At 48.6% G+C, this 26,842-nt stretch overlaps 1 protein-coding gene across 1 annotated transcript in view; it reads left to right on the top strand.

The window, feature by feature from the left end:
- LOC121482482 (voltage-dependent anion-selective channel protein 3-like) overlaps positions 1 to 21,299 on the top strand; it is a 41,993-nt gene extending 20,694 nt beyond the window's left edge. The window contains 1 exon segment of the mRNA XM_041740393.1: positions 21,059 to 21,299. Within this exon segment, the coding sequence (XP_041596327.1) occupies positions 21,059 to 21,299 (241 nt within the window).
- The last annotated feature ends 5,543 nt before the right edge of the window (positions 21,300 to 26,842 follow it).

Below are 26,842 nucleotides of genomic sequence, written 5' to 3'. Positions count from 1 at the left end.
TGGCAAGGGAAACAAAAGCTAAATTAAACGATTAGGACTACATAAAAATAAGCAGCTTTCCCACAGTGAAGGAAACCATCCACAAAACAAAAAGACAACTCACTAAATGGGAGAAGATACTTGCAAATGACATATATGATAAGAGGTTAATATCCAAAATATATAAAGAACTTATACAACTCAACACCAGAAAAACAAATAATCCAATTTTAAAACTGGCAGAGGACATGAATAGAACTTCTCCAAAAAAGGCATACAGATGGCCAACAGACACATGAAAAGATGCTCAACAGCACTCATGATAAGGAAAACACAAACCAAAACCCCAATGAGATATCACCCCACACCTGTCAGAATGGCTAAAATCAAAAACACAAGAAACAAGTGTCAGCAAGAGTGTGGAGAAAAAGGACCCCTTGTGCACTACTGGTGGGAATGCAAACTGGTATGGACACTGAAAAACAGTATGGAGGTTCCTCAAAAAATTAAAATTAGGATTACCATATGGGGGCATCTGGATGGCTCAACTGGTTAAGCATTCCCCTTCGTTCGGCTCGGGTCATGATCCCAGAGTCCTGGGATCGCGTCCCAGGATTGAGCCCTGAGTCAGTCTCCCTCCTCCAGCAGGGTGTCTGCTTCTCCCTCTGCCCTTCACCCAGTTATGCATGAGCACCCTCTCTCAAATAAATAAATAAATTGGGATGCCTGGGTGGCTTAGTGGTTGAGCATCTGCCTTAGGCTCAGGGCATGATCCCCCAGTCCTGGGATCGAGTCCCACATCAGGCTCCCTGCATGGAGCCTGCTTCTTCCTCTGTTTCTGTCTCTGCCTCTCTGTGTGTGTGTGTGTGTGTGTCTCATGAATAAATAAATAAAAATTTTTTTAAAAAATCAAATAAATAAAATCTTTAAAAAAAGAATTGGGGGGATCCCTGGGTGGCTCAGCGGTTTAACGCCTGCCTTTGGCCCAGGGCGTGATCCTGGAGTCCCGGGATCAAGTCCCACATCAGGCTCCTCGCATGGAGCCTGCTTCTCCCTCTTCTTGTGTCTCTGCCTCTCTATGTCTATCATAAATAAATAAATCTTTAAAAAAAAAAAGAATTGCCATATGATCCAGCAATTCCACTACTGGGTATTTATCCAAAGAATACAAAACACTAATTTGAAAAGATATCCACACCCCTATGTTTACTGCAGTATTATTTACAATAGCCAAGATATAAAAGCAACCCAAGTGTCCACTGACAGATAAATGGATAAGGAAGATTAGGAAGATGTATGTGCACACATATATACATATATATACACACACATGCTATGGAATATTACTCAGCCATAGAAAGGACAAAATCTTCTCTTTGCAACAATATCTAGAGGGCATAATGCTAAGTGAGATAAGTCAATCAGAGAAAGACAAATACTATATGATTTCACTCATATGTGGAATTTAAGAAACAAAACACATGAACAAAGAAAAAAAAGAGATAAACAAACAAAAAAAACCAGACTCTTAAATATAGAAAACAAACTGGTGATTGCCAGAGCAGAGATGGGTGAGAGGATGGGTGAAATAGGTGAAGGGCATGAAGAGTACATTTATCGTGATGAGCGCTGAGTAATGTATATAATTATTGAATTGCTATATTGAGCACCTGAAAGCAATATAACACTGTATGTTACCTATACTTGAATAAAAAAGAAAGAGAGAGAGTGAGATAGGAAGACAGGATATTCTCTTTTTCTTTCTTTCTTTTTTAAGATTTTATTTATTCATTCATAAGTGACAGAGAGAAAGGCAGAGACACAGGCAGAGGGAGAAGCAGGCTCCATGCAGGGAGCCTGATGTGGGACTCAATCCCGGGACCCCAGGATCACGCCCTGAGCCAAAGGCAGCACTAAACCACTGAGCCACCCAGGGATCCCCAATTAACACCCTTTAAGGAAGAAGAGGCACCTATGTGGCTCAGTCGGTTAAGGGTCTGCCTTTGGTTCAGGTCATAATCCCGGGGTCCTGGGATCGAGCCCCACATCGGCTCCCCACAGGGAGCCTGCTTCTCCCTCTTCTTGTGTCTCTGCCTCTCTCTCTCTCTCTATCATAAATAAATAAAAATTTAAAAAAAAGAAAGGTATGAGTTTAGTGTCATCATATCTATTCAGTCCTTGTTTTTGTGGATTGTTCCACTGAACTTCTTCTTAAAGGGGAATTTTAAGAGTCCCCCTTAAAATTTCTTGCAGAGCTGGTTTGGAGGTCACATATTCTTTCAGTTCCTGCCTGTCTTGGAAGCTCTTTATCTCTCCTTCCATTTTGAATGAGAGCCTTGCTGGATAAAGTATTCTTAGTTGAATGTTCTTCTCATTTAGGACCCTGAATATATCCTGCCAGCCCTTTCTGGCCTGCCAGGTCTCTGTGGAGAGGTCTGCTAATACTAATACTCCTCCCCATAAAAGTCAGGGATTTCTTGTCTCTTGCTGCTTTAAGGATCTTCTCTTTATCTTTGGAATTTGCAAGGTTAACTAGTAGTTGTCGAGGTGTTGAACGGTTTTTAAAGATTTTATTTTTCAGTCATCTTCACACCCAACATGTGTGCTCCAGCTCACAACCCCCAGATCGAGAGCCACGTGCTCTACTGACGGAAACAGCCAGGCGCCCCCTCGAAGACTTCTGAGCTTTTGCTAAAAAGTCGCTTTTCAATATTGGATGTCCTTTTTTTCCAGGGTGCCAGTGGGGTTAAGAGGCGGGTAGAGGATTTGCTCACAGCGAAACTGGTGAACCGATTTTGAACGGGGCAAAGGATTTGAGGCAAGAAGGAGAGGCGGCAGTTGAGGGCGGAGGGCGCCCCGCCCACCCCAGCAACTCGCACTTGCGCCCCCAGCAGGCTGGAGGCTCCCCGTGCAGCTCCCCGCGCTCTCCCACCTATCAGCCCTTTTCCTCACCCGCTGGCCCCTCCGCCTGGAGCCCAAGCCCTTCTCGGTCTTCTGCCACACACACACACACACACACACACACACACACACACACACACACACACACACACACACACACACACACACACACACACACACACACACACACACACACACACACACACACACACACACACACACACACACACACACACACACACACACACACACACACACACACACACACACACACACACACACACACACACACACACACACACACACACACACACACACACACACACACACACACACACACACACACACACACACACACACACACACACACACACACACACACACACACACACACACACACACACACACACACACACACACACACACACACACACACACACACACACACACACACACACACACACACACACACACACACACACACACACACACACACACACACACACACACACACACACACACACACACACACACACACACACACACACACACACACACACACACACACACACACACACACACACACACACACACACACACACACACACACACACACACACACACACACACACACACACACCACCACCACCACCACCACCACCACCACCACCACCACCACCACCACCACCACCACCACCACCACCACCACCACCACCACCACCACCACCACCACCACCACCACCACCACCACCACCACCACCACCACCACCACCACCACCACCACCACCACCACCACCACCACCACCACCACCACCACCACCACCACCACCACCACCACCACCACCACCACCACCACCACCACCACCACCACCACCACCACCACCACCACCACCACCACCACCACCACCACCACCACCACCACCACCACCACCACCACCACCACCACCACCACCACCACCACCACCACCATCACCACCACCACCACCACCACCACCACCACCACCACCACCACCACCACCACCACCACCACCACCACCACCACCACCACCACCACCACCACCACCACCACCACCACCACCACCACCACCACCACCACCACCACCACCACCACCACCACCACCACCACCACCACCACCACCACCACCACCACCACCACCACCACCACCACCACCACCACCACCACCACCACCACCACCACCACCACCACCACCACCACCACCACCACCACCACCACCACCACCACCACCACCACCACCACCACCACCACCACCACCACCACCACCACCACCACCACCACCACCACCACCACCACCACCACCACCACCACCACCACCACCACCACCACCACCACCACCACCACCACCACCACCACCACCACCACCACCACCACCACCACCACCACCACCACCACCACCACCACCACCACCACCACCACCACCACCACCACCACCACCACCACCACCACCACCACCACCACCACCACCACCACCACCACCACCACCACCACCACCACCACCACCACCACCACCACCACCACCACCACCACCACCACCACCACCACCACCACCACCACCACCACCACCACCACCACCACCACCACCACCACCACCACCACCACCACCACCACCACCACCACCACCACCACCACCACCACCACCACCACCACCACCACCACCACCACCACCACCACCACCACCACCACCACCACCACCACCACCACCACCACCACCACCACCACCACCACCACCACCACCACCACCACCACCACCACCACCACCACCACCACCACCACCACCACCACCACCACCACCACCACCACCACCACCACCACCACCACCACCACCACCACCACCACCACCACCACCACCACCACCACCACCACCACCACCACCACCACCACCACCACCACCACCACCACCACCACCACCACCACCACCACCACCACCACCACCACCACCACCACCACCACCACCACCACCACCACCACCACCACCACCACCACCACCACCACCACCACCACCACCACCACCACCACCACCACCACCACCACCACCACCACCACCACCACCACCACCACCACCACCACCACCACCACCACCACCACCACCACCACCACCACCACCACCACCACCACCACCACCACCACCACCACCACCACCACCACCACCACCACCACCACCACCACCACCACCACCACCACCACCACCACCACCACCACCACCACCACCACCACCACCACCACCACCACCACCACCACCACCACCACCACCACCACCACCACCACCACCACCACCACCACCACCACCACCACCACCACCACCACCACCACCACCACCACCACCACCACCACCACCACCACCACCACCACCACCACCACCACCACCACCACCACCACCACCACCACCACCACCACCACCACCACCACCACCACCACCACCACCACCACCACCACCACCACCACCACCACCACCACCACCACCACCACCACCACCACCACCACCACCACCACCACCACCACCACCACCACCACCACCACCACCACCACCACCACCACCACCACCACCACCACCACCACCACCACCACCACCACCACCACCACCACCACCACCACCACCACCACCACCACCACCACCACCACCACCACCACCACCACCACCACCACCACCACCACCACCACCACCACCACCACCACCACCACCACCACCACCACCACCACCACCACCACCACCACCACCACCACCACCACCACCACCACCACCACCACCACCACCACCACCACCACCACCACCACCACCACCACCACCACCACCACCACCACCACCACCACCACCACCACCACCACCACCACCACCACCACCACCACCACCACCACCACCACCACCACCACCACCACCACCACCACCACCACCACCACCACCACCACCACCACCACCACCACCACCACCACCACCACCACCACCACCACCACCACCACCACCACCACCACCACCACCACCACCACCACCACCACCACCACCACCACCACCACCACCACCACCACCACCACCACCACCACCACCACCACCACCACCACCACCACCACCACCACCACCACCACCACCACCACCACCACCACCACCACCACCACCACCACCACCACCACCACCACCACCACCACCACCACCACCACCACCACCACCACCACCACCACCACCACCACCACCACCACCACCACCACCACCACCACCACCACCACCACCACCACCACCACCACCACCACCACCACCACCACCACCACCACCACCACCACCACCACCACCACCACCACCACCACCACCACCACCACCACCACCACCACCACCACCACCACCACCACCACCACCACCACCACCACCACCACCACCACCACCACCACCACCACCACCACCACCACCACCACCACCACCACCACCACCACCACCACCACCACCACCACCACCACCACCACCACCACCACCACCACCACCACCACCACCACCACCACCACCACCACCACCACCACCACCACCACCACCACCACCACCACCACCACCACCACCACCACGAGCACCACCACCACCACCACCATGACCACCATCACCACCATCACCACCACCACCACCACCACCACCATCACCACCACCACCACCACCACCACCACCACCACCACCACCACCACCACCACCACCACCACCACCACCACCACCACCACCACCACCACCACCACCACCACCACCACCACCACCACCACCACCACCACCACCACCACCACCACCACCACCACCACCACCACCACCACCACCACCACCACCACCACCACCACCACCACCACCACCACCACCACCACCACCACCATCACCACCACCACCACCATCACCACCACCACCACCACCACCACCACCACCACTGAAATTCACCGAAAACAAGCTCAGAAGCAGATGCCTCCCTAGAGTCTCGAGACAAGAACTCCATAGGGCAGACACCTCAACTTTAACCTTGTGACACCGTGAACGGAGAACCCAGCCATGTTGTGCCAGACTTCTTACCTACAGAGCTGTGAGCTAGTAAATGGTTGTTGTTTTAAGCCACAGAGTTTGAGGTAATTTGTTATGCAGCCATAGAAAACTAATACGCTGTGTTTAACAGGGTGTGGAGAATCGGCTGCATGCATTTATTGCTGGTTGGCACGTAAATATGCATAACCTCTACAGAGGCCAAGTGGGCAATATCTATGAAAATTAAAGTTGCTCATCCCTTTGACTCAACAACTCCTCCTTTAAGAAGGCATGTTACAGAGGCACTCACACCTGTGCAAGATGATCTGTCAACAAAGATACACATCGCAGCATTGTTTGTAACAGCAACAGACTGTCTGCAACCTACATAGCTATCTATCCATAGTAGGCTAGCCAAAAACAAGACGGTATGGCTTCCCAAATGAGGCCACTCCAGTTACCCTGATATTGGAAGCCCTCCAGGGATTATTTTTAGGTAAAAATATAAGGTTTAGATGGTGTATAGAATGCTACTATTTACATGCAGCCAAAAAAAAGAAAAATATAACCATATATAATCATATATCAATATGGTTATCATATATCAACATAGGTCAACCATATATGTCGATAAAGGCAAAGGATATTTCTGGAAGATACACCAAGAAACTGTTACAGGGGTTACCTTGGGGGAGGTGATCCACTGACTAGAGGACAGAAGGAGGACGACCATTTCCAAGCTACCTTGTTCTCTCTTTCCAGAACAAAGACAGTGTATTACCAGTTCAGAAAACTAAACACAGGATGCCTGGGTGGCTCAGTGGTTGAGCATCTGCCTTGGGCTCAGGTCATGATCTCGATGGGATCGGGTCCCACATCGGGCTCCCCACAGGGAGCCTGCTTCTCCCTCTGCCTGTGTCTCTGCCCCTCTCTCTGTGTCTCTCATGAATAAATAAATAAAATCTTTAAAAAAAAAAAAGAAAACTAAAGACAAACAAAAAACAAGATTAGCGCTGCCCTTCTGGGTAGTCAAAGAGAATAAAACTATACCCCTTTATTTTTTTTAAAGGTTTTATTTATTTATTCATGAGAGACACACAGAGAGAGAGGCAGAGACACAGGCAGAGGAAGAAGCAGGCTCCATGCAGGGAGCCCGACGTGGGACTCGATCCCGGGCCTTCAGGATCATGCCCTGGGCCAAAGGCAGCACTAAACCACTGAGCCACCCAGGGATCCCCAATTACACCCCTTTAAAGGAAGAAGAGGCACCTATGTGGCTCAGTCGGTTAAGGGTCTGCCTTTGGTTCAGGTCATAATCCCGGGGTCCTGGGATCGAGCCCCACATCCGGCTCCCTGCTCAGGGGGGAGTCTGCTTCTCCCTCTCCCTCCACTCCTCCCCTACTCATGCTTGTGCTCTTTCTGCTCTTTGTGTGTGTGTGTGTCAAATAAATAAATACAAATTTTAAAAGAAATTCTTTAAAAAGGAAGGAGAAGGAAGGGAGGGCGAAAACTAGAAAGGGCTAAGGCGAGACTTGCTGCCACTCGCCCTCTGTTCAACTGAATCCATTTCCTTGCTATCAATGCTACGGTACATTTTTAGGCAAAGGTCCACCTGCCAGTGGGTACAGAAACATCCTCTGTGAGAAGGACACCCTGCCGTCTCCTGATGCTGACTGTGCACCCACGTGGCTCCCAGCAGGTGCCCCATAAATACTTACCGCGGGACTGAGCGAGCGCCTGATGGCTGCTTTATCTATGTTCTTTCCTTCGAAAGTCAGGGTGCAAATGGGGTTTTGATCCTACGTTCCTCGAAGATTCCTCTTTTTTCAATTAAAGATTTTATTTTTCAGTCATCTTCACACCCAACATGTGTGCTCCAGCTCACAACCCCCAGATCGAGAGCCACGTGCTCTACTGACGGAAACAGCCAGGCGCCCCCTCGAAGACTTCTGAGCTTTTGCTAAAAAGTCGCTTTTCAATATTGGATGTCCTTTTTTTCCAGGGTGCCAGTGGGGTTAAGAGGCGGGGTAGAGGATTTGCTCACAGCGAACTGGTGAACCGATTTTGAACGGGGCAAAGGATTTGAGGCAAGAAGGAGAGCGGCAGTTGAGGGCGGAGGGCGCCCCGCCCACCCCAGCAACTCGCACTTGCGCCCCCTGCAGGCTGGAGGCTCCCCGTGCAGCTCCCCGCGCTCTCCCACCTACAGCCCTTTCCTCACCCGCTGGCCCCTCCGCCTGGAGCCCAAGCCCTTCTCGGTCTTCTCCACACACACACACACACACACACACACCACCACCACCACCACCACCACCACCCCACCCCCGCCCCCTATCAACTCGGGCTTCTCGTCTGACTCAGTTCAAGGCTTTTTGTCTGGTGAAACTTGTACGATTTCCAGTTTGGGGGTACCTCCTCTGGGCTCCCATATCTCCCCCAATTCATATCTTTGTTGTCTTAGTTTGCCCTCCCCCCAAGGCAAACCCCTGAGAGGAGGATTTGGAGGCAAGTAGCTTATTTGAGAGGTGACCTCAGGAGTCACAAGTGAGTTCCTTCCTGTAAAGAAGTAAAGTTTTAGGGGCACCTGGGTGGCTCAGCAGGTTAAACATCTGACTTTTGATTTTTACTTAGGTGATCTTAGGGTCTTAAGATCAAGCTCCATCTCAGGCTTGGTACTCAGGGAAGAGTCTGCTTCTCTCTCCACCCCTCTCCCTCTCCCTACTTGCTCTCTCTCTTTCTCTCTCAAATAAATAAATCTTTTGGGCGCCTGGGTGGCTTAGTCAGTTGAGTGTCTGCCTTCGGCTCTGGTCATGATCCCAGGGTCCTGGGATTGAGCCTCACATGGGTCTCCCTGCTCAGCAGAGAGCCTGCTTCTCCCTCTCCCGTCCCCTTGCTTATGTGTGCTCTGTGTGTGTCAAATAAACAAATAAAATCTTTTAAAATCGTATTTTTTTTTAGATCTTAGAACAAGAATTATAGTCTTACTCTTTTCAAGTAGAGAAAGTGAGACACAGAGGGAAGCCAATAAAGATTATGTTTATGAGTTGATGAGCACCCTGGGCAACTGGGGCTTAGACCTGCTAGGGATCATCTCAGAGGCCAGGGACATGCCTCCCAACCGTCACACTGGGAGACTGGGAGGCTGGGACATTTTTCTACCAACTGTCATGCCCTTTTGCTAACCCTCACCCATAATTCTGGTCCCCCCACCAGGTGCTCAAGCTGAGAAGCTGAGAGGCAGGCCTGGAGGTAGAGTGGTCACCTGCCTACTGCAGCTCCAGGTGAGCTCGGGGGCTCAGGGGAGATGGGGCAGGCCATCCACAGCACCCTGCAGCACCTAGCCTAACATTTTCACATGGAATGGTAACTTCCCTCTTGGCACCTAGAGACTTTATCTTTCATCTCTGTATCCCTAGCTTCAAGCAGTACATCACTACACATTCCGTGCTCAAAAACTGTTTATTGAATGAATGAATGAATGAATGAATGAATGCACAGATGGATAAATGAATCAATAAATGAGTGAACAAGGTTGGAGTTGATGTCAATGAGTACTGAGGGAGAAGACTGATTTTCATCATGCTAAGATCAAAGTATAGTGGCTTTGAATGTCAGAAATGTTGTCTACTTTAACAGTTTGAGGTCACAACTTTCACATGCAAAAATTGTCAAAAAAAAAAAAAACATAGGAGGCTCAAGTAATTCAAAACCTTGGAAGGTTCAGGCTGCCTGGGTGACTCAGTTGATTAAGCATCTGCCTTCCACTCAGGTCATGATCCCTGGGTGCTGGAACCCAGCCCTGCATCAGGCTCCCTGCTCAGCGGGGAGTCTGCTTCTCCCTCTCGCTCTGCCCCTCTGTTGCTCTCTCTCTTGCAATCTCTCTCTCAAATAAATAAAATCTTTTTAAAAATCTCAAAACAACTTGGTGAATGAGACTGTGTCCATATCCACCTTGTGTCGCAAGGATGAATATATCCTATGAAAAACATTTGTCATTTCCATAATTTCTTGTGGCGACCAGGAGTCTCAGGAAGTAACGTCCTCATTATTCCCTCCTCAACCAAGGCCTTGAAAATCCAAGCCCACACTTCCCTCTGGGTCCAAATGGAGGGGGCTACTTCTTTTTCATTTCCTTTTTCAGTCCAAGGGCTATAGAAAGTGACAACCGGGGCACCTGGGTGGCTCAGTCGGTTGAGCATCCGATTCTTGATTTCAGCTCAGGTCATGATCTCCAGGTCATGAGATCGTGCCCCTCGTGGGCTCAGCATGGAGTCGACTTGAGATTCTCTTTCTCCCCCTCCCTCTACCCCTTCCCGCTCCCTCTAGCAATTAAATAAATAAATCTTTAAAAGAAAAAAAAAAGAAAAGAAAGTAACAACCGAAGCAAAACTAAAATTACCCCAGACAGGAAGAACAAGAAGCAGCAAGCCATGTGGAAATCAGGGGTTGTGCGCCCAGCTGCCACTGTCATCCTCAGTTAATTGCCCAACACGCCCTCCTGGCCCAGTTCAGGGATGTGAACCGGGCAGGCCTGACCACGCAAGTGACCTGCCTGCCTGCCTTTGGGCACTCCCACGGCCTCTGCCACTCTGGCACTTGGAGTTGCAACCACGGTAGTGGAAGGGAACTTGCTGTTGCTCCCTTGTCCTCTGGCCGGCAGCCAGGACCCAGGCTCCCTGATGACAGGAAGTGCTCCCCTGGGCTACTGAAGGCCCTGACTCACCTCTCCCCGACAATAGGTGTGGCTCCAGCAGGGACTCTTCCAGTAAGGGCCTGAGTGGCCTCCCAAACAGGGACCTGCTTTCCTGTCAGCCTGGGATCCAACAGGAGTACGGTCCCCTCTGAAAAGAGCACATTCGAGGCCTGGAGAATTCAGCTTGCCCATCCTGAAACGTCAGGCAGGTACAACAGCTCCGAGGCAAATGAGAGACACAGCTCTGACCACGTGGATTAGCCTAACTTGGCCACCCGTGGGCATGCACCAAGTGCTTCCAGAACTGAACGTCTGTCATGGAAGCTGTGGCTTCCCCTGGAGTCTTTGACAAAGCACTTTGCCAGTTTTCCTGCCACACTTCTGGTCTCTTCTCTGGGCTGCGGGTGCTTTCAAGCTTCTCACCTAGTCTTGCCTAACTTATGGGTCTCCCCACCCCGCTTGTCAGTGAGTTCACCAAGCTTGGATTCAAGGATCATTTGGGAGCTCAAACTGTAGGTCAGCTTCGCACCACTCTTTCTATATTTCCCAGAGCAGAATTTTCTAGGGGCTCAATTTATGTTGACTCCTACATTTCTACCTATAGCCTGTTGCCCTCTTCTTGGCCTACATCCAGCCAGAACAGAAATTTCCATCCAAGTCTTGCAGCACAGGGAGGAAATCCTGGGCAGCTACCCTCCTCCCAGCTCTATGTCAACTGGTGGCACTGCCAAGACATCCTCATGGGCCCCCCAGTGTGTGTTTGGCGGCAGGGGCCAGTGCAGGACATGGTCACCTCTCGGAGTCCCAGATATGAATCTGACCAAAGGCCTCCTGCTTCTGGCTTCCCTCTCAACTTCAACTTTTCACCCTTTCTCTTGGCCACAAGCCCAGAAAAGTAACCTGGGAACCCACCGCCAGGTCTCTCCTGGCCCCGCCTCCATGTTTCTTCCCACAATTCCTGGGGATCAGATAGGACAAATGTTGGGCTTTCACTTCCTCTAGGTCTTATCTTCCTACTCAAAAGCAACAGCCTGACCAATACTGGTGGAAGAGGCAGTGTCTCTCCATCATGGAAGAACTATCGTGATCTGAATTCTCCAGAGTTAGATGCTCAACTGACTGAACCACGCAGGCACCCCGGTTTTGTTTCTTTAGACCTCACATATAAGTGAGATCATATGGTATTTGTCTTTCTCTTACTTCACTTCACCTAATGCCCTCAATCCACCCATGTTGTCGCAAATGGCAAGGTTTCATCCTTTTTTATGGCTAGTGATATTCCCTCGTATATATGTACACCACATTTTCTTTGTCCCTGCATCTGTTGAGGGACACGGGCTGCTTCCACACCTTGGCTATTAGAAATAATGCTGCAGTAAACATGGAGGGGCCTGTATCTTTTCAAACTGGTGTTTTTTTGTTTTCTTCAGATAAATACCCAGAAGTGGGATTGCTGGATCCTATGGCAGTTCTGTTTTTAATTTTCTGAGGACTGTCCATACTGTTTTCCAGAGTGGCTGCACCAATTTACATTCCTAACAATGCACGAGGGTTCCTTTGTCTCCACAACCTCGCCAACACCTGTTATTTCTTGCCTTTTTGATAATAGTCATCCTAACAGGAGTGACATGATATCCCATTGTGGTTTTGATCCACATTTCCCCAACGATGAATAACATTGAGCATGTATCTTTTAGCCATCTATATGCTTTCTTTGGAAAAATGTCTATTCAGATCCTCTGCCTGGTTTTTCAATTGGATTGTTTTGGGGGGGGGTTATTATTGAGTTGTGCAAATTCTTTGCTTATTTTGGATACTAGCCCCTTATAAGATATATATATATGATTCACAAATATTTTCTCCCATCCGGTAGGGTGCCTTTTCATTTTGTTGACGGTTTCTGTTCTTGTGCAGAAGCTTTCTTAGTGTGATGTAGTCTCCTCTGTTTATTTTTATTCAGGATTAATTTTTATTTCATTTTTTAAAGATTTTATTTATTTATTCATGATGAGACACAGAGAGAGGCAGAGACATAGGCGGAGAGAAAAGCAGGCTCCCTTCGGGGAGCCCGATGTGGGACTCGATCTCAGGACCCCGGGATCACAACCTGAACCAAAAGCAGACACTCAACTACTGAGCCACCCAGGCGCCTCCCTGCCCCAGCTTTTCAAGCAGCCTTTTACTGCCAGTCCTTGCCTACAATACATGTTTACATAAATGGCAGGTTACTCCTCCTAACACTTGGTTTTCTTTGCGCCATTCTAATCCTCTTTGGCTCCACATCTCCCCCATTAGTGCTTCCTGGTTGGCACTCAGAGAGGATCCCAGACCACTCCTCCAAGCTTGTCTTCCCCAACACCCCTAATTTCACCTTCTAGGTCAGTTCAAACAGACCCCAATCCTGCCATGCTCATTCCCACCCCCAGATCTTTGCCAGACCCCTTCTCCTGCCTGGAATGTAGCCCCTCTGTCCATGTAAATCCTGCCCATCCCCCAAGGCTCAGTCCCTCCGCCCTTCCCAGGCCACCTTGACCCAAACTGTCTTCTCTCTTTCCTGAACTTCTTATGTACTCTCCTCTAGGATCACACACTTTGACACTAACAGACTTTTCCCTAACAGACTCCCATGCTTCCCCAGTGTGACCGTGAACTAGCTCTTTGGGGACGCGAGCGAGGCCATACGCTTCTTTGCAAACCACTCCCTCTACGACATTTAGGGTACTTTTTCAAAAGGCAGGCGCCCAAGTCCCATCTCAAACTTGCTAAACCAGAATCTCCGAGGGTGGGCCCAGGCATATGTTTTTTATTGTTGTTGTCTTGTTTTTGTTTTGGGTAATAGCTTAACAGAGGTATAATTTACGTACCATAAAATTCACCCTTTTACAGCAGACCAGTGAGTGGTTTGTCGCATATTCACAGAGTTTTGCGACCATCACCACTATCTAATTTTAGAACGTTTTCATCACCCCAAAAGGAAATTCCAAACCCATTAGCAGTCACTCCTCATTCCACCCACCCCCCTTCCTCCAGCCTCTGGCAACCACTAGTCTACTTTGGGACTCTGTGGATTTATTTGCCAGCTCTAGACATTGCCTATACACGGAATCGTACAATACGTGGCCTTGTGTGTCTGGCTTCTTCACTCAGCATCGCATTTTCACAGTCCCTCCGTTATGTAGCACGTGCGGCTCCCTTCCTTTTAATTGCTGAATCAGATTTCACTGTACAAATAGAGCACAGTTCATTTATCCACTCATTGGTTAATGGACATTCGGGTCATTTCCATTTGGGGCTGTCATATATCACGCCGCTGTGAACGCTCGCGTGCAAGTTTTTGCAGGAATGCATGTCCTCACTCCTCTCGGGTGGGTACCTAGGAGTGGAATTGCCGGGTCTTAGGGTAGCTCTCTAATCCCGTGAGGCGCGGCCAAACTCTTTTCTATAGCAGCCGCACCATTGAACCATCCCACTGGCAATGAGTGAGGGTGCCAAGTTCCCCACATCCTCGGCCTGTGGATCTTTATCATGTGGCACAGCTGTGATGAACTTTGAGCCCCCTGCACTAAGCTCTGGAAGCCCGACTTGTTTCCCATCCTGAGAATTACCCGGGACCAACTCTGAGGTGTGGGGTGGCCCGGGGTTGGATCCCCTTCCACAGAGACCCCCGGGGTGGGGAGGGCAGAGTGGGAGCATGGCCAGGGAAATGATCACGGCAGCCCCAGAGCTGAAACTCAAGGCGAGAGAAACCGAGTGCTTAGAGCTCTTAAGGAGGAAGTAGCTGGGGTAGAGGGAGGAGTAGCTGGGGTAGAGGGAGGAGGGAGACCAAGCCAGATCCTGACTCAACCTTTGAGTTGCTGTTTGACCCCGATTGGGTTATTCAGCCTTCCCGGGGTGGGCGGCCGTGATGTGTTGAAAAAAATGAGGATTGTGTCTGCTTCTCATCCCCACCCCCCACCCCCACCCCCCCCAAAGGATGCCATGGGGTTAAAATTAGCTCATTGAAAGCATCTGGTGCACGTTCGGGGTAACTCTTCTGCATTATTATGGTATGATCTCTGTCTCTTCCTCGGGTGGGAACAGGAGGGTGTGGTTGATGGGACGGGCCATGCCACAGTTTTCAGGACTGATGCAGCAGTTCTGATTCTTTCCAAGCTGCAATAGCCCTGGTTTAAATCCCTGCCCTCCCGCGGCAGCTCGAATGGACTAAAATAAACAGGAAGTTTCCATTTCAGCCAGACCTCACTGAGGCTTGGGTGGCATGTGACTTTTGCTGTCCGGTTCCTTTTTGCTCTGAAAGGGACCTTTCAGGCTGAGGCCTGGCTACTTTTGTACTCCCAGCAAAGATGCATCTGGGTTGGGTTTGCAGGGGGTTTTTTGGCGGGGGAGCTTCTATAACTTCCTGTCCCGCAGTCATTCTAGTAACGCATCCCCCAACACACACACACACACTTTAAGGACATCAAGAGGGCATATGCCGAAATAAAAGAACTAGAATTCACATCAAAGCCCAACATCCAGAATCTTGTTGCAAAGGCAGACGAAGCTCTTTGTCGGGACAGAGGCTGACAGTAGTTACTCAGAAGCTCAGGCCCCAGGAACATGAGGAGGGTTGTGGTTTTGTTTTGTTTTGTTTAAGATTTTACTTATTTATTCATGAGAGACACACAGAGAGAGAGAGAGACACACACAGGCAGAGGGAGAAGCAGGCTCCTCGCAGGGAGCCTGATGTGGGACTCAATCCCGGGACTCCAGGATAATGCCCTGGGCTGAAGGCAGGCGCTCAATCGCTGAGCCACCCAGGCGTTCCAATAAAACTGTTTGTTTGTGGTTTTTTTAAGATTTTATTTATTTATTCATGAGAGACAGAGAGAATGAGAGAGAGGCAGAGACACACAGGCAGAGGGAGAAGCAGGCTCCATGCAGGGAGCCCGATGTGGGACTTGATCTCGGGTCTCCAGGATCACGCCCAGGTGTCCCAGGGTTGTGGGTTTTTTTTGTTTGTTTGTTTTACTTTGTTTTGTTTGTTGTTTTGCTTTGTTTTTAACCAAGTGAAAGCTTGAGGCACTGGAGGCTATTCATTTTCTAGCCCCAGCTCCTGTAGGGTAGATGGGAGTAGAGATCCGGCTTTTCTTTGTCTCTAGGCAGAGGTGGGGGGTCAGTTTCCCTTCTGCCACCCAAGGGACAGCAAACCCCATAAATGGGTCTGCGTGGAAAGAGTCATTGAGGATAAGCAGCTGTTCCCATCCCGACGGTCCTCACAGGACAGCTGGGGCAGGCCTGCCTTCTCCTACTTCCTGGAATTGTGTTCCTAGGCTGGGGGATGAGCAGATGGTGTAAGTTCGTTTGTGGCTTCGGAATGTTAAGGCTTGTGTGTGCATGTGTGTATTTTAATAGAAAAATAGAAGGGGCACCTGGGTGGTTCAGGCGGTTGAGCATCTGCCTTTGGGTCAGGTCAGGATCCCGGGGTCCTGGGATCAAGTCCTGCATCGTGCTCCCTGCTCATCAGGGAGTCTGCTGCTCAGCAAGGAGTCTACTCCTCCCTTCTTCCTGCTTCTGCTCTCCTTCTCTCAAATAAAATATTTAAAAAAGAAAAAAGGAAAGAAAGAAAAATAGAAAAAAGGCTAGGTTTTGTCAAGCCTTTGTATGATTCTCATGCCACGTCGTCATCCAGATCTCAGTCAGAAATAAAGGAACCTTTGATCCTCTCCTTCCCAGAAACAGGATGAGTCACCCAGCTCCTCAGCCTCCCACTCACAGAAGCCAGTGAGCATGTGGCTGGAGGGGGCTCTGCAAGGAGGGAAAACCAGGAAGGCCTTTGTCCTCCTGGCTACTCTGCAGTCCTCTGCTTCCCGAGGATGGAGTTCCAGTCCCAGGAGCAGGTAGGAGAGCTCTGTTCCTGAATGGAAGAGTCAAGAGTATTCTCCTCAGAGGACTAAGAAACTTGCCAGAACTCTGAGGGAACCGTGAGCAAGGGTGTCCTCGCCCCAAAGGAGCCTACTGGGTTACCCTTGAGAAGCAGAGGTCACACAAGTCCCAAGGCCGTGACCTGGGGATAGAGCCTGTCTGAGGAAGGACTTTGAACGGAGGGAGAAATCGCCAGGAAAGGTCATGATGCACCTCCTCTTTGTTCTTCTAGTGTGTGTAGGTCAGCCCGAAAACCTCACTCAGCCCCAGGAGGGATCAAGGGACAGTGAAAACTGGACTCCAAGAGCATCCATGCTGGCCTTCCAAAAGCTTCGGCTTGAGCCCCATTCCAGGCCCCAATCCAGGCCCCGATCCTTTGAAGCGCAGATGGATTAGAGGTACCTGTTCCTCCCTAGGCACCCTGCCCACCCAGTTTAACGAGTTGGGGGCCACTCCCTCCCCAGGGGCAGTTTCTAGCCTGGCACCAGCGTCCCTGCACCTGGCATTGACACCTCTCAGACTCCAGGGCATTGTCCAGAATGTCGATGGTTGGGAGATGACTCTGGAAAATAACCAGAGCTAAAAAAATAACTAACAGATGCCTCCCACTTGGCCACCCCAACTTCCCTGCCCAGCTGTGTGGGAAGGGGGACAGAGCTTCATCTTCCAGGAAGTCAACTCATTGGCTAATGATGCAAGCTGGAGACAAGGTGTGCTGAGAAGGCTGCTGAGGGTTGTCTCCAAGGGTTTGCTCAGTCATCCCTCCGCCACTGTAAAGAGCGGCAGCAGCCTGACTCTGAGGAGGCAGTGCCAGGTGCCAGGGCTCCATCTCTGAGGCTGTTTCTTGGTGGTGATGGGAACAAATAACAGCTCTGTCATCCTGAGATTGCCATGAAGATAAAAGGAAATAATGTGGGGGAGCCCCCAGGAGTGGTGGAAAGTTCTGTAGCTTGACCTAGGTATGGATTACCCAGGTGTATACATGTGGCAAAATTCATCAAGCTGGTCACTTAAGACTTACGCATTTTGCTGTATCTAAACTAAGAGATCAAGAAAATACTGTGGGCATGAAAAAGCACAAAGAATGAGGTAACAGATGTGCACGGGTACTTCATACCCTGCAAACCATTTGTCAGCACGGATTTAAAAACTTTTAGTGGAGGGGTGCCTGGTTGGCTCCATCTGTGGAGCGTGTGACTCTTGATCTTGGGGTCATGAGTTCGAGCCCCACAGTGGGTATAAGGATTCCTTAATAAAAAACAAATAATAAAACAACCTTAAAAAATAAAAAATATGTTTTTAAAAAATAAAAATAAAAACTCTTAGTGGAGCATAACTACTATCCTGACTCATAATACCGTGGATTCATTTTGCCTGTTTTTGAACTTGCTATAAACGGAATCATACAGTACCGACTCGTGTTTGTTTGCTTTTTTTTTGGTCAACAATATGAGATTCATCCGTGTTGTCTCAAGACCTTATTCATTCTCATTGCTGTACTGTATTCCACTGTCTGAAGACACCATTTATTTCTGTTCCGTGTCAGTGGCAGGCATTTGGGCAGTTTCTGGTTTAGGGTTATTGCAGAGAATGCTGCCATGAACATTTTTGTCTTGGGATAAGTGTATATTTGCATTTCTTTTGGGGATATAGCCAGGAGTGGGAGTGCTGGGTCAGAGAATGCATCTGTTCAGTTTTGGTGGATACATACAAAGCTCTAAAGGAGCTCATACATCTTCACCCCCAACACCCCTGGATGTGGAGCCTTGACCATGGCTCTCAGAGCTCTTGACCCTTCAGCAGTTCTAAGGCCAAGGGTGATGAACCATATCGCTGGAACTGGGGCAGTGGGAGCAGTTGTCACCTCAAGGGAAGTTATCAGTCAGCTGGGGCCGCCATTACAAAATACCGTAGACAGTGTGGCTTCAACAACAGAAATTTTCCCATAGTTCTGGAGGCTGGAATTGGAGATCAGGGTGCCAGCATGGTCAGTTTCTGGTGAGAGCCCTCTTCCTAGCTAGCTTGCAGCCTTCTCGAGGTGTCCTCACATGATGGAGAGAGAGGGAGCTCTCTGGTGTCCCTTCTTCTTCTTCTTCTTCTAACTATAGTGCACAGTGGTGTTTTATTTTGTATTTATCTTTTTTTTGGAAGATTTATTTATTTATTCATGAAAAATAAAGAGAGGCAGAGACATAGGCAGAGGGAGAAGCAGGCTTCCTGTGGGGAGCCCAATATGGGACCCAATCCCAGATCCCAGGATCACGCCCTGAGCAGAAGGCAGATGCTCAACCACTGAGCCACCCAAGTGTCCCTGAATTTATTTTCCATAAGTAAGCTTCTATGCCCAATGTGGGGCTTGAACTCACAACTCTTAGATAAGAGTCACGTGGTCTACCAATGAGGCAGCCAGGTGCCCTTCTGGCATCTCTTCTTATAGGGACATTAATCTCATCATGGGGGCCTCACTCTCATGACTTCATGTAACCTAATTACATCTCAAAGACCCCATCTCCATATACCATCACACGGGGAGGTTAAGGCTTCAACAGACGAATGGGGGAGGGCACAGTTCAGTCATAGCAAGAAGCACGAAGACCCTGACCATTCTGTACTGAGCTGGAGTCCTGGAGAAGACAGATGGGATGCTGCAGGGGTAGACCACCTGAGCCTAGCCTGGATAGGACAATGGGCAGTCTTCCAGTGAGAGGAGGGGCTGTCTCTTCCTATTTGTATCAACTGCCTGGCTGTTTCACCACTGTGTCCCCAGTATCTGTAAGCAAAGGGTCTGGCACACAGCATGGATTCCAGAAATACTGTTTTGAAACCTATTTTTATGGGAATTCTCAAGCATACAAAAGCTATTGAGAGACCAGTGTACTGAGCCCCTTATGTTCTCATTGCTCAGTTTCAACAATTATCAACATTTTGCCCATCTAATTTCACTTAACACTTGTCACAGTTGGTATTTCAAGGAGAGGGAACAGCATATAAAAGGCACAGGGTGTGAAGACTGTGTGGTGTGCTCAGCCCCTGAAGGGCTGGAGGGTGGCCATATTCGGGAATAGATGGGCCTGTGACTATTCCAGCTCTGGCCTGCATCACCCAGATTTCATCTCTTCTCAAAATATATATTGAGCACTTCCTGTGGATGGGCCAACCCAGAGCAGAAGTAACAGGGTGAATGAGAAGCAGCCCCCCGGGCAGCCCGGGTGGCTCAGCGGTTTAGTGCCGCCTTCAGCCCAGGAAAGGATTCTTGGAGGAAGTATTAGCTTGTGAAGGCTATTCTCCAGTTGCCCCCTAATCCATTCTTTGTTTTTCTCTGCCCTTGAAAGTGACCCTTAATGGATTTCATTAACCAGACTCCCTTGACTCTTTGGACTCCAAGTGGGTCCAGACAATCAGAAGGACAGGCAAAAGACTGAGAGGGGGGAAGAAAAAGAAGTTGGGAGTCTGTTCTTGTTTTCTGCTTCACTGTGGTTCTGGCAGTGACTGGAACCTTCCATGGCCACAGCTCCTGTCAAGCGGCCCCTTTTCATGGCGCCAGCTCTCACCAGCCTCCAATAATATAATTTTCCTCCACCTACCCCTTCAGATCTATGGGTGTTAATGGCTTCCTGCTGTTGCTAGTTCCTGAGTCCTCAATATCCCTTGTGAATTCCCCCAATCCTGCCAACATCTTTGTAAATGGTACTGTCAATGAAAAATCTCCCCAAAAATTCTGCATAAAGAAAATAAGGAAATGCTCACAAAAAGATAAGAACATGTTGAAGGCACTCCCGATAGCCAAAGTCAGAGCAATTCGACCAATAAACGACAACAGTATTGCATTATAACCCATAGAATAAAATAAATATCCAAGAGTCCATATTGATATTGATAAATAACTGAAAAAATAAATAAACACAGGAGAAGGGACAGCTCTTTCTTACATAAGAATTCCAATTAATAAATATAGAAGGAACGAGAGAAATATAAACAACACAACACATTGCCTCGTCACAGGCAAGATCTACTAATAGATGCTAAAATCAGTGGGCAAAAGTTTCAAGAAAAACAGGATAGATGCATAATCTCAAAATAGCTTCTCTAAGATATTTATTAATAAAAACAGGATGGGGGGATGCCTGGCTGGCTCAGTTGGTAGAGTGAATAACTCTTGATCTCGGAGTTGTGAGTTCAAGCCCCATGTTGGCATAGAGATTAGTAAACAATAAAATCTTTTTAAAAAAAATAATGCTGGGAGCATAGTAATTTTACAGTAGAGAAACACAGCAGAAATCACCTTAACCAGTGATCAAGCTGGTTGCCAGGAATAAGACACATTGACATCCTGTATCCCCGCAATGAGATGAGAGGGGCACAACATCATTTCCATGGTATTCTTGCCCCAAATACATAACCTCAATCTAATCAGGAGAAAACATCAGACAAACCTAAATCAAGAGATACTCCACAAAATACATGACTGGGACACTTCATGAGTGTTGAGAAAAGACCAAAGAAGCATCAAAGACTAGAAGACTAGAAGACACTGGGAGACATAATAACCACATGCAATGTGGACTTGTGGGTTGGATCCTGAAACAGATCAAGAACATTTGTGAAAACACTGGTGATATTGGGATTAAGTCCATAGTTTGGCAAACAGTGACATAACTAAATGCAATGCAGGACCTCCAGGGATTTAGCTAGAACCCATACGTTCAGCAAAGGTGCCCCCAGAGATTCTGATGTTGCATTATAAACACTTGCATTGCAGTGTTAATAAGTTGAAGCTGTGTGTGGCTCCATGGGAATTCATCATACCACTCATTCTCTGTACTTTTGTTTTTTCAAAAATTCTAGAACCCCAAAGCTTGCTCTGTCATTGTTCTCAGGAGCAAAATACTAGAAAATGGCCCAAATGTCCAGCAATGAGAGAATGGATTCAATACATTGTGCTATCCATGAAATGGAATATTATACAGCAAAGAAAGCTCAAAACCAGGCAAAATCAATATTTAAGATGGCATGTGTAAGTGATAAAACTATAAAGCAAGGAAGGCATAGTGGTTACCTCTGGGAAGAGGAGCTGAGATTAGGGAGGAATATGTGCTGGGCCTCTGGGATGCTGCCAAAACTCTACTCTTGGTTGGATGGGTATTTCTGTTGTAATTATTTATTAAATTATGAGCATATGATAGGCACTTTTCTGCGTTTAAACCAGCCTGGCAGAGTTTGCCTAAGCAGGAGAATAACACAACCAAGTCACCACTCTTTACAAAGAGCATGCTGACCTGTGGGTGGACAGTAGTTTTGGGGAAGAGAAAAAGGCCAGGGGGGCCAACTCTGACAGTGCTAGAACAATTCGGGGGAGAAGCATAGATGCGTGGAGAACCCCAATGAGGGCAACAGTGATAGGGTTTTAAGGAGAAGTGGCTGGTTCTGCGGAACTCTGGGACATTGGTGTCAACTGGAGTTAATGTGTTGGGGGTGTTGACAAAGGGGCTGGGGCAGGGCAGTGATTCAGGGGCCTGGGCTCGTCCTGAGCACTGTTTTGAGCTGTGAAGCCCTTATTATACTAATATCAGCCTTCTATAATGCTCCTTTAGTCCACACAGTGGGCTGGAACAAGCATGCCCTTTGCCTGCTTTTCAGATAGTTTACATCAGGAGAAGACAAATGTGCTTTCAGGGCCAGAAACCATGGAGTTTGAACACACATGGGGATCACCCACCCCTAGCAGTCCAGAGAGGAATCAATGCCATAACCCGATGTAAAACTCATAAATGATCCCACCCTCTGACCCACCACCCCAGTCCTGGGAATTCATCCCAAGGGAATAATCTTTTAAAAAGACTTACCCACCGGGACGTCTGGGTGGCTCAGCAGATGAGAGTCTGCTTTCAGCTCAGGTTGTGATCCCGGGGTCCTGGGATAAAGTCCCGCATCAGGCTCCCTGTGGGGAGACTGCTTCTCCCTCTGCCTATGTCTCTGCCTCTTTCTGTGCCTCTCATTAATAAATAAATAAATAAATAAATAAATAAATAAATAAATAAATAAATGGCTTATCTACCATCCAGCTTCAACAACCATCAACTGATTGGACAATCTTGTTCCGTTTATACCCTGACTCACTTTCGTCCCTCGATTATCCTGAAACAGATCCCAGACATCACTTCCTTTCACTGGTAAATAAATATGTATCTCCGAAAGGTAAGAATCACCCTTGCAAAAAGTAACTGCACTACCATTATCACACCTAAGGCAGAAAACTCAACACTGGGGTGCTTGCAAGAACTAGTGAGAGCAACGTCTGGCTCACAGAGAAAACTTGAAATCAAGAGTGGTGGTAGTTACTGGTGAGTCACTGATTCACGGTGTTTCAGTGTAACGGGCTCACCTCCATCATAGTGGCACTGTGACAATACTGTCACCACAGCCAGATGCTCTCCATATTCCTGAGAGGTGTGTGTGTGTGTTCTTTTTTAACAGTAAAAATAAAACATCCAGTTAGAGTTTTAAAACAAGAAATTTCGTATTTGCCAAAGGGTCATGTAGATAATATCTCATATGATGGAAAATATATGTAAAAATATTTATGTATCATAACAGATGGGAGATTCCCTTTCCCACTAGCTTATAGGTTTGCTTCCTGATCTTTCATTTAGAAGAAAATTTAAACTTGCCAAAGAGTTGTAAGAATAAACAGTGCAAAGGATAGAAACTGGGATGCACAGGGGTTTATTTTTCTTATGTAATGAGGCACACTGGGGAAGACAGCCAAGGCTGGGGTACTGGTTTCACTGGGTCATCCATGATGTAGGTTTGCTCATCGTTCTATTCCACTATGGTCAGCATTTGGTTTTTGTCTTTGTGGTCACAGATCAGCTCCTGCCCCCCTGGGTGTGAGGCTCCAAGTTCTAGGAAAGAAAAAATAGTAGATCCAAAACTCTTCTCATGAGGTTTTACGTTAAGAAAGGGACACCCACCCATCCTGGGGACTTCTACCTACATCTCATTGACCAGAATTGGAAGACAAAGCTACTCAAGGGCGAGGGAGGCTGAGGAGCCAAGTATACTTTCAGAGAGGCACGTCCACCCTGAGCCAAACTGGAGTTGTGTTGGGAAGGGAGACCAGAAAGGAGTATCTGTCACAGACAGGGAGAGAATAAAGACAGAGAGGTAGCTATCTCCAGAGTCCAGGTTAAAGGCAGCAGGAAGGGAAGAATAGCAGACATGAGCCATGTTCCGAAACAATGAACCAGCCTTGGGTGACTGTAGGAGAGATGGTAAAATGAACTGTTAGGGCGGCTCTAAGCTTCCTACCCTGGCAGAGAAGTGAGAAGACTGGCAGGGAGGGGCAGGGCTTTATTTTTTGTGACAGTCATGACAGTTTACTATTGCCTCCATGTCTATTGAAATCATAGAATCATACAATGGCTCTTTAAATATATCCTCCCTTAATTGTCACCAAAAGTGTAAAGGCAGGTACTGTGGTTCTGACTTCACATAAAGAAATCTGGGACTCAGAGATTAAGTCACTTGCTGAAGGCCACGGGCAGTAAGGTGGCACCCTCTTGCTCACAAATAGACAGCATCTTACTTTTAGGAAGTGTGCTTTCTCGCTATAGGTCCTTTCATGGCAGGAAGACAGTAAGGGAGGATGGCTCTCAGTATGGGAGCGTCAAGGGAACCAGGAAGCATCTATCTGCCTGGAGTGTGCCACATCTAGTGGCCGTGAGGGAGTGGAAGCCCAGCCCTCTCTGACCTGTCCCTCATAAGCTGGAAATGAGGTGGCCAAACAAGTGTCATCAGCCTCAGCAGCTCCTGCTCCACCTTTTGTAGGCAAGAAACTGGCTCAGGGCCCTGTCAGAGGTTGCACATCATTTCTTTAGGGCTTCCTTGGTACTTTAATTAGAGAGCTTAGCTAAGAATGTCAAGGAGGCTCTCTCTGAAGAGGAGACAGTTGGGTTGAGACCTGAATGAGCAGGAGACAGCCATGAGAAGAAAGGAAGTTCTAGCAGAAAGGATGAACTTGGCATGGTTAAGAGAGTGAAAGGAGGTTGGTGTGAGAGGGACACAGTGGATTAGAGGAGGAACCAAGTCAGGTAGTCTTATAAGTCATAATGGAGGCAGGAAGGCCAGTTAAGGAGACTGTTATAGTCAGGAAAGAAAGGAAGTTAACTTGGACCAGGATTTTAGAGTGGTGATGAGGAAATGGCCAGGTCTGGAAGGAGAACGTCTGAGATTTGTTGATGAAGGGTATGAGAGAAAAAAAAAGGGGGGGGAACAACTTCTAAGCCTTTGACCTGAGTAGGTGAACTGATCAAGCCATTTAATGAAATGGGGGAAGGACCCAGGAGACGTCAGGGAAAGGGAGGGAAAAGGTACAGGTATCTGCTATTATCCACCATCTGTTCAGTTCTTTAGTTCGGATGGTGAAGAGTACCCCATTATTTAAATATCATAAAATCTATTAAAATATTTAAGTATATTTATAAATATGGGGATAAAAATACATATAATCATTTCTGCAGAGGCTGAAAAGTCATGTGACAAGCTCAATACCCATTCTTGGTGAAAATTCAAAATATGAACAGACTGATCCCCTTAACATGTTTAACATTATTCCAGCATTGTGCTTAATGGCAAACACCAGAAGAATTCACAATTCTTATTTTAACATTGTACTGGAGAAACCAACTGAGGCAATTGGACATGAGAAATCGATAGAGGTCTAATGATATAGTTTTAAGGAACAGATAAAATTACTTTATGTATTATTTGAGTGATTTCAGTATATCTTTATACCTTATAGTATATCTTTTATATAGTATATAATATAGTATATCTTTAATAAATAGTACCATTTCTGCAATGAAAAAATATAAAATAAGGAAACACAACCTCCCCCAATTCAAGATCTAATGATTGTAAAGGAGGAAGTAAAACTATTATTATTTGTACATAATGTAACTGTATACCTGGAAAAGCCAAGAGACTCAACCAAGAAACTACTATAAACAATATAAGAATTCAATAAGGTAGCAGAAAATAAAATATGCAGAAATCAACAACTTTCCTATATATAATTACCAGCTAGAAAATATAATGGAAGAAGATACCTCACTTATAATAGCAATAAATAACATAAAAAGTACATAGGGATAGGGCACTGAGGAGGGCACTTGATGGGATGAGCACTGGGTGTTATACTATATGTTGGTAAGTTGAATTTAAATAAAAAATATAAAAAATAAATAAATAAATAAATAAATAATATAAAATAAAATAAAATAAAATCTACGTGCCACTAAGTTGGGATTGAGTCCCACATCAGGCCCCCTGCGAGGAGCCTATTTTTCCCTCTCCCTCTGTCTCTGCCTGTCTCTCT

Source organism: Vulpes lagopus, chromosome X (assembly GCF_018345385.1).
Source record: "Vulpes lagopus strain Blue_001 chromosome X, ASM1834538v1, whole genome shotgun sequence".
NCBI classification, from domain to species: Eukaryota; Metazoa; Chordata; class Mammalia; order Carnivora; family Canidae; genus Vulpes; species Vulpes lagopus.
Note: the sequence above shows the minus strand (reverse complement) of the source record. Positions and strands in the feature narration are given on the sequence as shown.